Source organism: Herpailurus yagouaroundi, unplaced genomic scaffold (assembly GCF_014898765.1).
Source record: "Herpailurus yagouaroundi ecotype Mexico unplaced genomic scaffold, PumYag 28, whole genome shotgun sequence".
Taxonomy (NCBI): Eukaryota; Metazoa; Chordata; class Mammalia; order Carnivora; family Felidae; genus Herpailurus; species Herpailurus yagouaroundi.
This window is the reverse complement of record NW_024412376.1, coordinates 155,154,816-155,167,888: the sequence shown is the minus strand read 5'-3', so window position 1 is coordinate 155,167,888 and position 13,073 is coordinate 155,154,816. Positions and strand designations below refer to the sequence as shown.

The window sequence follows — 13,073 nt, the reverse complement described above, 5'->3', positions numbered from 1 at the left end:
TGACCTGAGCCGAAGTTGGACGCTCAACTGACTGAGCCACCCAGGTGCCCCTCGGCTTAATTTTTTTTTTTTAACTCTACTCATCTTTCAGACTGGCATGCAAGTCCCTAAAATATGTGCTCGAGGCTGTGCATGTCTGTATAGCATCTAAATAATATTTTTAAAAGCTAAAGTTCTCTGTTGGGGTGCCTGGGTGGCTCAGCTGGTTAAGCGTCCAACATTGGCTCAGGTCATGATTCCACGGTTCTTGGATTTGAGCTCCACATCAGGCTCTGTGCTGACTGTGCGGGGCCTGCTTAGGATTCTCGCTCTCAGTCTCTCTCTCTGCTCCTGCCCCACTTGTGCTCTCTCCTCTCTCTCAAAATAAATAAACTTAAAAAAATAAATTTATTTGTCAAATATCTCCCCCCCCCCCACTTTTGAGGGAAGAATGTAAGAAATGAACACACAGCTTGAACTGGGACTATGCCTTTGTTATAATCCTCACACACATTGATTAGTACCAGGGTGTCCATAAAGGTAGTGTAGAGGCCACTGTTAGGCAATAAGCTTGAGCAATGGAAACCTGAGTAAGGTAAAAGGGCACACAGTGACTACAGAGTTGACTGGAAACAGCCTCATTTAGCTATCCACCTTAGGCCCTAACTGACCAATTACAACCAGGCATAGTTACAGAAAAAGGGAACCTTCTGTACATTCCCATACTTCCTCACCACCTGTAAGTGTAGCCCCTCACCACCACCTCGTGGCAGACAGTCTATCCTTTGCTGTCCTGCCTGCTGCTCCCTTGTTGTGTATTCAATAAACTTTTATCTCTTTGGTTCTGACTTGGGTGCATTCTTTCATTGGCCCAGCCACCTGACTCTCCGCCCCCAATCAGATCGGGATGCCCCACGGGTAGCCTGGAATGAGGTCTTCTGTATCATCTCCACAGGAAGAAAATAAAGACAAAACCCCTTGTCAGGAAATGACAAGACTTATGCTGAACTTACAGTAATATCAACATAACACCACGGGACACGCCATTTTGGAATAAAATGGTTTGGGACAATATTATAGCCAGATTATATTGTTGCAGGATCATGGAGTGAAGGGTCAAGAAAGAATTCTTGAGACATTGTATGGTGCAACTTAGTAAGTTTATTTAAGTAAGAAACATAGGATGGGACGCCTGGGTGGTGCAGTCGGTTAAGCGTCCGACTTCAGCCAGGTCACGATCTCGCGGTCCGTGAGTTCAAGCCCCGCGTCAGGCTCTGGGCTGATGGCTCAGAGCCTGGAGAGCCTGTTTCCGATTCTGTGTCTCCCTCTCTCTCTGCCCCTCCCCCGTTCATGCTCTGTCTCTCTCTGTCCCAAAAATAAATAAACGTTGAAAAAAAAAATTAAAAAAAAAAAAAAGTAAGAAACATAGGGACAGGACCCCTAGGCAGAAAAGAGCTGCACTTTTGCTGTATGAAGCTGGTAATTATATGCTTAGTGCTCAAAGGGGAGGGGATGTACAGGGAGTATTAGATCATAAATGTCTTCTTCAGATTTCTACTCATAAAACTACTTTTGAAAGATTTCTCTGGTGTTTACCATTCAGTTAGATATTAACTATTGGTGAGATATATAGTCAGTCATGACACCCTTTAAGAAAGTAGCAACCAGCCTGTAATTTGATCCTTATCGGAACTATATAGCCTATAGATCAGCCTTCTGGGCTAAAGGTGAACACTTTTGTGCTTCTATCCCTCATCAACATTAATATTAGTATGAACACCATGCGTTCCATACAGTTCTGGAAACAGCCTGTGGGAACTGAGTCCAGGAACTCTAGCATTGGTAGTTTTTTTTTTTTTTTTCATCTTCCTACCTTAAAATTGCATTAGTGGTAACAAAGGTGTGAAACACAGGGATAAAAGAGTAGAGTACTTCACCTAAGAGTAGTTCATGGCAGAAGTGGTCTTTTCAATACCTGAAATATTAACCAATTTGCAAAGTACATTGGACATTGCCTTAGGGTAAACAGGTAGGAAGTGAATACTGTTGCCTTTCTGGTCTTTTTCTAGAGTTCAAAGAGAATTAAACAGTAGAACTCTCCAACACTCAAAAAAGGAATGGAACGGATGCTTTTTAATTCTCTTTGTAACAGCAATAGAGTGCTCAGCACTCAATGGAAACTCCAATGTTTTTAACTGAGTTAAGTATCGGTAATATGACTGACCCATATACGGTCGAATATTTCAATGTAGCAATTTCTCAATTTCTCTTTTTGAAACTACTTTTTTTCTCCCCTTAAATCATCTATGGTGTTTCTGCAGTATATTTCCAAGTATTGTCTAGAGTATTTACATGGATTTATAACTTTTTTTTTTTTTTTTTTTTTTTTTTTAAGTAAGCTCTACACCCAACATGGAGTTTGAACTCAGGACCCTGAGTATTTCAGTCTCCTCATAGGAGAAATTATGATTTAGTAGGTATGAGTAAGGCATTTAAATAACCACTTCAGTGATGCTGTTGTGGATGGTACCAGGTCCCACTTTGAAAATTGAAAATTGCCATTAAAGGCTCTAACAAACCTTGTCAGTTTCTTCTAGGTCTTGCTTTATAATGTCCTTCTTGTCCTTTCTCCTATTTCAAACCTGTCATCCACCAAGTTTCAGCTCAGATCACGCTTCTGAGGCAGGTTTGACCTGACTATTCCAGTCAGAGATGCTCTCTCTGAGCTCCCATGGCAATCAATATATAAGGGACATTCAAAAACGAAAAAAATGAAGTCTCTCTCCCACCTGTTTCTAGCCACTGGTTCGACTTCCAGAGGCAACAAATTCTCTTTCTGTATGAACATATAAAGTATGTATGTATTATTTTCTGACCTATTTTATGCTTGCTACTATACTGAATGAAGACCATGGCTTCCTACACTGTACCCACTCCACATTCCTTATCTTTATTTTATCAGAATTCCAATAGTAACTGTTTAACATTGTAACTATATAAATATGGTTCGTGGGCCAAAGTGTGACCAGGATTACTCCTACTTTCTCTTACAACCCCACACCCCCCACTTCTAAGTCACTAACTGCTAGGGATTCAATTAATTTTGTGTTGGCTCAATATTCAGCAAAAACCTGTTGTTAGGTGTTGGCCTTACCCTTTGGAAGGCTGAATATCTAACTTTCTTCTTTAATATCATTTTTGGCAACCCTCAAATTATGCTAGATCAATGATAATGGTTCTATTTTCAGGTAGATATCATATCTCTTCAGATTAACAATGTCTGCAACGTTAACCAGACAAGTATGCTAGTTATGGTGATACTAATTGCTAAAATAAACTCACATTTCACTGTCTTAACACCGGAAAGGCTGTTTTTTTTGGTCACAATAAACTCTGAGTTACTGGTCTTTAGACCCCCCCCCCCTTTCCTGTCTAAAGTGAATCTGTGGCTGGCTCTTTCCCTCTGTGCTCCATCATCCCCTAGGACCTCACTGTCATCCTCATTCAGCCAGCAAAAGGTAAAGAGAACATAGAGGAGGTATACCCAATTCTAAAATACCCCGGACTGGAAGTGACACTTGTTGTCATTCCTCTGGCAAGAACTGACACCAAAGGCACAGCCAAAGATATAAGGGCCTAGGAAATAAAATTCCTGCTTGGGTAGCAATTGCTCAAAAGAACTCCATACTGTGAAAAGGGGAACACACAATCTGATGGGCACATAATATTCTACTGCAAATCATTCAGACTTACTGTTCATATCTGAACATTCACTTGTAAATAAAGGTAAATATTTGGGATATAAACTGAAGTGCAAAAAAATCTCACAAAAATGTAAGCTGATGAAAGTAGAAATTTTTGTCTGTTTTGCTGACTGCTGAAGTCCCAGTGTTTAGAATAGTACTTGGCACTTGGAAGGTGCTCAATAAATATCTGCTGAATATTCAACTGAATGAATGTGATTTATGTGCCAAATTCTATTAGTCAGCCAAAATATTAATGTGAATGTATTTTGAAAGTGCAACAAATTATTGATTGTGAAAACTGTTAAATTTATGTGCAGAAGCAGATATTGAGAAATTTCTTATAGTTGAATAACAGGAAAATGGATGGTAAGAATATTAGATTAGCTAACATCTAGAAGAATATCTTAAACGCATAAAAACATTTAAAACAGTACATGGCAGAATAATAAATACATTTATTCATAATTCCAGTAGTTACAGAATTGGTATACTAACATTCAAAATTTTAAGCAAATAATTGCATTTGATTTTTAGTTATTTTTTGCCACTTACATAATTAATTTTCAAGAAAAAGTTTAATTTGGGAATTCTTCAGTCTTTTGAGGATAGCTTAAAAACACAATGTCAAGGGGCACCTGGGTGGCTCAGTCGGTTGAGCGTCTGACTCGATTTCAGCTCAGGTCATGATCTCACTTGGTGAGATAGAGCCCTGCATAGGACTCTGCACTGACAGCACGGAGCCTGCTTGAGATCCTTTCTCCCCCTCTCTCTGCCCCTCCCCTGCTCAGGCTCTCTCTGTCTCTCAAAATAAATAAATAAACATTAAAAAAAAAAAAACCCAAAAACGTGGTTTATGAGTTTGGGCCCTGCATCGGGCTCTGTGCTGACAGCTCAAAGCCTGGTACCCTCCTCAGATTCTGTGTCTCCCTCTCTCTCTCTGCCCCACCCTTGCTTGTGCCTTCTCCAGCTCTCTCTCTCTCTCTCTCAAAAATAAATAAATAAACATTAAAAAAAAATCCAGAATGTCAACTTTCCTACCTCAAATTTCATGAAAAGGACAAACTCTAAAAAATATAAACCACATCTAGATAAATCATCTTTGACCTGGATAAGACTGAGAATATAAAGAGTATGAAGAAAAGGAGAAAGTACTACAGAAAACAGAGATGCCTATAATATTCTGATCTCAATGATCAAATTTCAAAATGTCAGCTGTAATAAGAATATTTTAATCAAGACAATTCCCCTTCTACCTCATATCATATAGAAAATTAATTTGAGATGGATCACAGACTTAAATGTGAAATCTAATACTATAAGCCTTCTTAAAAAAAACATAGAATATTCATAACATTAAGGATGGCAAAGATTTGTTAAAGCACTAACCACAATGAAAAAAAGATAAACTGGATTTCATCAAAACTATAAACTTCTACTCAAAAAATATACTATTAAAAGGCAAGGCAGCGACTGGCAGAAGATATTCATAACACATATACACAGATGACTCTTGAAATGCACAGGTTCATGTATACATGGATATTTTTTTGGTACAGTACAGTACTGTAAATGTATTTTCTTTCCCTTTTGATTTTCGCAATAACATTTTCTTTTCTCTAGCTTACTTTATTGTAAGAACACTGTATATAATACAGGTAACATATAAAATGTGTGTTAATTGACAACTTATGTTATCAGTAAGGCTTCTGGTCAACAGTAGGCTATTAGTACTTAAGTCTTTGGGGAGCCAAAAGTTACATGTGGATTTTTGGCTACACAGGGGTTGGGGTTCTAACACCCCTTCTCCTCCCACTGCTCAAGGATCAACTGTATATCTGACAACCTATATAATAGGTGTATAAAGAATTTGTACAAATAAATAAGAAAAAGATAATAACATTTACAAGTGGACAAAAGACTTGAACAAATACTTCTATAAGAGGTGTATGGGGGTGCCTGGGTGGCGCAGTCGGTTAAGCGTCCGACTTCAGCCAGGTCACGATCTCGCGGTCCGTGAGTTCGAGCCCCGCGTCGGGCTCTGGGCTGATGGCTCAGAGCCTGGAGCCTGTTTCCGATTCTGTGTCTCCCTCTCTCTCTGCCCCTCCCCCGCTCATGCTCTGTCTCTCTCTGTCCCAAAAATAAATAAACGTTGAAAAAAAAAATTAAAAAAAAAAGAGGTGTATGAATAGTCAATAAGCAGACAAGAAGGTGCTCACTGTTGCTAATCATGGTCATGTAAATGAAAGCCACAATGAGATACCATTACATAATGTCAGAATGGCTAAAATTAGAGACTGACAATAACAAGTGTTTGTAAACATGTATAGCAACTGAAACTTTCACACTTTGCTGGTGGGAGTGTAAAATTATAAAATCACCTTGATAAGTGTTAGAAGCTTCCAGTTTTACTAAAAAAAACATACATGTATCCTATGACACAGCAATTGGACTTTTAGGTATAAACCCAAGAGGAATGAGTACATACACCCACAAAAAACACAGGTACAAAAATGTATATTACAGCTTTATTTGTAACAGCCCCAAATTGGAAAGAACTCAAATGCCATGAATGGATAAATGAATTATGGTATATTCACTCAATGAAATAGTCTACAGCAATAAAAAGAAATCAACCACTGATACATGCAAACATTTGGATGAATCACAGCAGTCGTGTTGATGAATGAAGCCAAGTATAAAACAATATACACTGCATGATCCCATTCACATGAAGTTGAGGACAAGCATAACTCATGGAGTTTTATTAGAAGAAGAGTGGTTTTATTTATTAGAAGAAGAGTTTTATTTAAAGAAGAGTGGTTCTTTCTTGGGGAGGGAAACTAGGTAATCAGGACATTTTTTGCACTTTAAGTGTATACATCCTGATACAAGTGCATACATGTGAAAAACCATCAAGTACACTTATGATTAGTATACTTTTTGTATTCCACTGTAGGTATGTTATCTGTTTCTTAAAAAAAAAAAGGCAGATAGATAAATTGGCCTGGTTTCCTCAATAGATTTGATAACAGAGAAAACACACGTCATGACACATAATCACCTGCAATTAAATCAAAATTTATTTGATTATATAATATTAATATAAACAAATTATAGGAAAGACCCTCAATCATAACTCAGAAAAAAACCCAAAGGCATTATATGGGAATATGTTATGGAGCTGTCACTGGATATCACTATATCTTGATAGCAAAAACAGTATGGAAGATGAAAAATAACATGAAAATTCAAAATATTATTTTTAGAGTAGCACGCTTTTGAAACAACAGAGGCTAAAATTTACATGAAAATGCTATTCACCCTACTGCTACAGACTATGTATCATTTCTGTTAGTAAGAAAATTTTGAGCTTTGCCTAAGGAAGGGACAAAGTTCTTATTACAAAACAAGTTATAATACAGTAAAACCTTGGATTGAGAGTAATTTGGTCTGTGAGTGTTCCACAAGACAAGCAAACATTTCTAAAAAATTTTAACTTGATCAATGAGTGATATCTTGCAATCTGAGTAGTACGTGACACTGAGTGTCACATGATCACAACTGAGCCAACAGTTCTTGAAATTTGCTTTGATATATGAGTACTTTGGATTACAAGCATGTTTCTGGAACCAATTATGCTCGCAAACAAAGGTTTTACTGTTAATTTTTTTTCTGAAAAAGCCTTCTGCAGTGCATGTCTTATTGGTGCATCTGTTGCAATTATGGAGTATGATACCTGAAGAAACCATATAATTACTGACATGACTACAATTTGCATACTACATTTTTAATGCCAAACTTCTAAATTCTGACTAAAATTGTAATAACTGCATTTTAAGAAATAAAATTTGAGATTTATTTTCGTGACACAGTGACACCCTGGAATGTGTCCAAAATCCAAAATCCAAAAATGTGTATTGGGGTACTTCTAATTGCCTCATTTTAACATTAACCAAGTAGCCCATGTACTTATCCTTTTTGTTTCCTCTAATATCCTAACATCTGACTCTCTCCTTTCTGCATTTTCCACGTACTCAAACACTGGTTCCCAGTTTCCTAGAGCCCTACTTCCTGAGACCCCCACCTTACTTACTTGACATGGTAGCCATCCTGACTTTCCTTCATTGCATTCCTTTGTGAGATCTTGTCTTCAGGATGCCAAGCCTTCTTCTTTAGACTTGCTCTTTTGTTTTGGTGATGCACACTCTCCAGTAGCCTCCTAAGAAGGGGTACATGGGAAGATAACATTTTGAGACCATGCAAGTCTAAATTTTATTTTAGCCCCATACTTGATTGGATTGTTTGGGTACAGAATTCTGCATTGGAAACAATTTCTCCTCTTATATTTGAAGGCCTTACTTTCACAGTGTTCCTTCATCCAGTGTTGCTACCAAGAAATCTAAGTATCACTGTGAAAAAGTCTTTTGTGTAACTCTTGTTTCACCTCCTTTGTAAACTTTCAGGATCTTCTTTAATTCTGGCATCCTGAAATATCATGATATGCTTTTCTGTGTTAAATTCATTGTGCTGGGCACTCTGGATCCTTTTAATTTATACGACTCATGACCTACATTTTGGGGAAATGTTCTTTAATTTTGTTACCTCTTTTCACTTCCTTTCTCTGCTCTCTATTTTGGGGCTTTTACTCATCAGATGGATCCCATTCTGATCTTCCAATTTTGTTGTTGTTCTTTCTTGTTTTCCATCTCTGCCTTTCTGTTCTGCTTCCTGAAATTTCTTCAACTTATCTTCCAACACATCTACTGAATGTTTAATTCTAGCTCGATTTTTCCAATATTTTAGTTTTCTGATTGTTCCTTTTTTTCTAGCACCCTGTTCTTACTTCATAGAGACAGTATATTTTCTTGTTTCTGAGAGTATTACAGCATATGTTCCTTCCATTATTATTATTTTTTTTGGTTCTTTTGTTTTGGTCTTATGTTTCATTGTTGAAGTTATCCTCAAATGTCAATTGATCCTCAGTTATCAGTTTATCATAATCATAAGAGACTGAAAGCCTTGCATGAATGGGCAGGACTTGTGGACTCTTGGGTTTCATTTTAACAAATAATCAAGTGGAAAGTTGTTTTTATAATTGTTCATCTTTGTGGGTGGAGTGGGCGGGCTGGGTAGAGGCCCTGCTGGCACGTTCGTTAGCTGGGTGAGAAGGGGACTGAAGGCTCATGTTCCAAATACTGACATTCTCTCAGTCTCCTGTTTTCAGTGTAGCACCTCACTACCACCTCTGCTCTCCCCCAAGTCCCACTTCTCATCTGTTTGGTTCAATTTCTCCAGAGAATAAGCCTCCAGTCTTTGGCTAGAAAGAGGGACAGGTAACCTGGTTACAAAAGGAGACAAAGATAAACTTTAATACCTGTGTTTCAACTTTGCTCCTCACTCCCATCTCCCAGGGTGCTTCAAATCCCTGAGTCTTTTGGGGGTTCTGGAAGGAAAAGAGAAGTGTTCCAAATTTGTGGTCCTTTTCTGCAATGCAGAATGGCTGTCAGAACTGTGCCATCAAGTATTTTTTTTAACATTAAAAAATTTTTTTTAATGTTTATTTACTTTTAAGAGGGAGAGAGAGATTGCCAAGCAGGGGAGGGGCAGAGAGAGAGGGAGACAGAATCTAAAGCAGGCTCCAGGCTCTGAGATGTCAGTACAGAGCCCGAGACAGGGCTTGAACTCACGATCCCTGAGATCATGACCTGAGCCGAAGTCTGATACTTAACCAATTGAGCCACCCAGGTGCCCCACAAGTATTTCTTTTTTTAAGTAATACATTATCTTGAGACACCTGGGTGGCTCAGTTGATTGAGGGCTTGACTTCAGCTCAGCTCAGTTTGAGCCGTTGCATCCAGCTCGCTGCTGTCAGTGCAGAGCCTGCTTCAGATCCTGTCTCCCCTCTCTCTGCTCCCCCACTGTGCACGCTCTCTCAAAAATAAACAAAACATTAAAAAAAAAAAGTAATACTTAATCTTTCCCTTGGTGGTAAAGCAAAATGAGAAATTAACTGCTTAAAACACTGCTTAAGATCTAGCAGTTAACCCAAACAGAACACAAACAACAACAAACCCAAACTACCTATTAAGACAGTATGTCAGTAAATGTTTTAATGGTTATGTGATTATTTTAGCCAAATAAAATGTGTCTCCTATAAAACTCACAACCATTCTAACTTTGGGTCACCTCTCCCCACATCAACTATTTGGAGGTAAGGAAACAACACATAATGGGAAGAACCAGACTCTTCTCCAAAAGCAACTACAGGATGACAACCCAAGCTTCATCAATGCTAACACATTTATAGAGGTGCCAGATAAAAAGTGGATTGTGAATTTCAGATAAATAATTTTCTTCTGGTAGAAGTATGTCCCATATTTCATTGTTTATCAGAAATTCGAATTTATGGGGGCCTCCTGTATTTTTATTTGCTAAATCAGTATCCTAACACATTTAAAGAAACTGTGTAGGTAAGTGACCCACATAAACAAGTTGGGCAAAGAAGGAAAGTGGGATCTGGGCCAAAGCATTCAAGTCACTGGGAGTCCACATACATTACTACCAGGCAGGTATCCAGGGGCTAACACCACATAACCTACTTTGTGATAAATTCCCATTGGATGCATTGGCTCTGGCCAACATTAATGCTTTCAATTATATAGGAATTTAGTTCTTTAGGTAGATGGTTGGCCTCTTGTGTCACCAGGGCTCTGTCACTGGTGCAAAATCAAGTCATTCTGGTTGCTCAGGGTGCGATCCAGGGTCTTCTTTCATGAAAAATGGCCATATCCTTGGACTGTTCCAAATGTTTGGCTGCCTCTCAAAGGAAAGTTGTCCCTTTCGGACCATTGCCTAATTAAAACACTGTAAAACAGCGGTGGATATATTAGAATGTCAGGTCCCACACCTGACACTATGAATGGAATGTTAGTACTAAACGAGCATGGGTTTAGCACTTAACCCAAACATGATTTTCCCTGAAGAACATGCTCCTGGATTTACAAACTGCAGCACTGATTCTGACAGTTTCATCTGGTTTCTGGTGCAATCTAATCTGATACCACACCAGTTTGGTTTCTGTGTATACTAGCAACTTCATTTTAATCTTGTTAGGCTGCCCAGGATCCCAAGTCTCCTAGATGATTACAGATTATGTCCCACTCTAGGGAATAGGGCATCAATTCCCAAATGATCCCAGGGATTTTCATATCATGTTGTCAGGGTTATCACCTATGTTTTCCCAAATAAACTGCCCAAACTCCAGTCAACTTGTTTTATGATCCAACCCTAAACCGTCACTGACATTTTAAACTGACTCCATGCTGTTTAGAAGCAACGACTCTGGGCCTCTCTGCTCACTACGTTATTTTATTTTTAAAATCGGGCATTCTTTTCTCCCATCTCCCGGAGAAGGGCTGGTTGTTGCTCTCAGGGCCAACAGGAGTTGGGCAGCCAGGGAAGTGTCGGGTCATCATGGTACCTTCATCCTTTCCATTTTCTTGGCCTCGTGTCCAGAACTGTTAACTGTTACATAATCCCACTGTTGCCACCAATTGGAGGTAAGAATTTAGAGGATGGTATGCAATGATCAGACTCAAATATGCAGCCACTAACTAAACTTTGCTTAAAACGGCAAAGATATGCTGGAGGTTTTCTTTTGGATAACAGCAAGTCGATGACACAGGAGAAACACCTGGCAGCTGGGGGCAGCTAGTGTGGCTCCCTCAGTTTCCCTCGGTCCAGTGGATATTGCCCATTGGTGGGCTCATTTACCAGGAGCCTGCAGAAACTTGCATCATGCAGTCCGAGGAGTTATCCAAACTTTCTGGGCTTCTCTGTATACCCCAGCCATTCGCTCTGTATACCCCAGCCCAGCAAAACGCTCCTGGCCCTGATTTTTGTGTGCCATTGCCTTGTGGACTTATCAAATACAACTTAAATCTGTGTGTAAAGGACCTCTTTGACTATTCCCTTAGCTGACCACCCCTTTTGGGGTTTAATTAGTGGGAGTGTGACCTCCATGTGAATTTTCACTATATTTGGATGGCTGCATATTTACAAATACCTAAGGGTCTGTATGAGGACGAGGCTTATTTAATGTGACCCTAGAGAGCAAAAATAGCATCAGTGGCCAAAAGCTTTGGGGTTATTTATATTGGTTCAATATATTTTAAAGCTAATTTCTTGTTTATAGCATCTCATTTAGTTTTGCACTCCCAGTGTCTAGATTATAGTAGGCACTCTGTACTGTTATTAGATGAATGACTGAATTTCTAGGAGACATTTCAAAGTAATGGGCGTCTCCAAAAGGCATTAAATACTCTAATACTGGAGCCAAAAGTAGAAAATAATTTGTTAGATAGAAGAGAGAATTTATGTAACAGTAAGAAAATAACCGAAGTGACTTCTCAAGTCCCTAATTGCTTTAATAATCTACTCTAATATCAGAACATTGTTTTTATCACAGAGAAAAGTTTTTATTTTTAAAAAAAAAATTTTTTTTTTAACGTTTATTTATTTTTTTGGGACAGAGAGAGACAGAGCATGAACGGGGGAGGGGCAGAGAGAGAGGGAGACACAGAATCAGAAACAGGCTCCAGGCTCTGAGCCATCAGCCCAGAGCCCGACGCGGGGCTCGAACTCACGGACCGCGAGATCGTGACCTGGCTGACGTCGGACGCTTAACCGACTGCGCCACCCAGGCGCCCCACAGAGAAAAGTTTTTAAATGGGTGTTTGCGATAGGAGCCCCAGCAGGATAATCCCTAAAAGGCCATTTAATATTTAAGACCTGTTCCTTAGCAGGCATGCATAATTTGTTTCTTCTCTTAGGAAAGCTGATGGGCTTAAAAGACATGATTATGGTGGTGGCGGGGTGGCTCAGTTGATTAAACAAGCATCCAACTTCGGCTTAGGTCATAGTCTCACTGTTCGTGAGTTTGAGCCCTGCGTCAGGCTCTGTGCTGACAGCTCGGAGCCTGGAGCCTGCTTCAGATTGTGTGTCTCCCCCTCTCTCTGCCCCTTCCCTGATTATGCTCTGTGTCTCTCTGTCTCTTAATAATAAATAAATGTTAGAAAAAAAAAATACATGACTATGGTCTTCTGTGCTCAAGGTACCTGGACTGCTTCAACAAGAAGAGGCTGCCTAGCTTCACTGAGAGAGAATACCTTTAAATAACATTAATGTCTGTTGGTTTAGAAATCCTGTTTCCTTTGACAAATATTCTACAAATCCATAATAATTTTGTTGTTTCTCCTAATCCCTCATAGGGCGAGTGTCAAAGTGGTACACTCAGCCCTGACCCCACAGCCCACATCCATGGCACACAAAAAGAGTAAAGGCTTAGGG

General features: G+C 39.2%; 1 protein-coding gene across 3 annotated transcripts in view; it reads right to left on the bottom strand.

Annotated features, from left to right (window-relative positions):
* FAM184B (family with sequence similarity 184 member B) overlaps positions 1-13,073 on the bottom strand; it is a 195,294-nt gene that overhangs the window by 170,010 nt on the left and 12,211 nt on the right. For all 3 annotated transcript variants that reach the window (XM_040487276.1, XM_040487267.1, XM_040487290.1), the window contains one exon: positions 7,819-7,944. In XM_040487276.1, coding sequence (XP_040343210.1) covers positions 7,819-7,850 — 32 coding nt within the window. In that variant the 5' untranslated portion in view covers positions 7,851-7,944. The remainder of the gene's footprint in view (positions 1-7,818; positions 7,945-13,073) is intronic.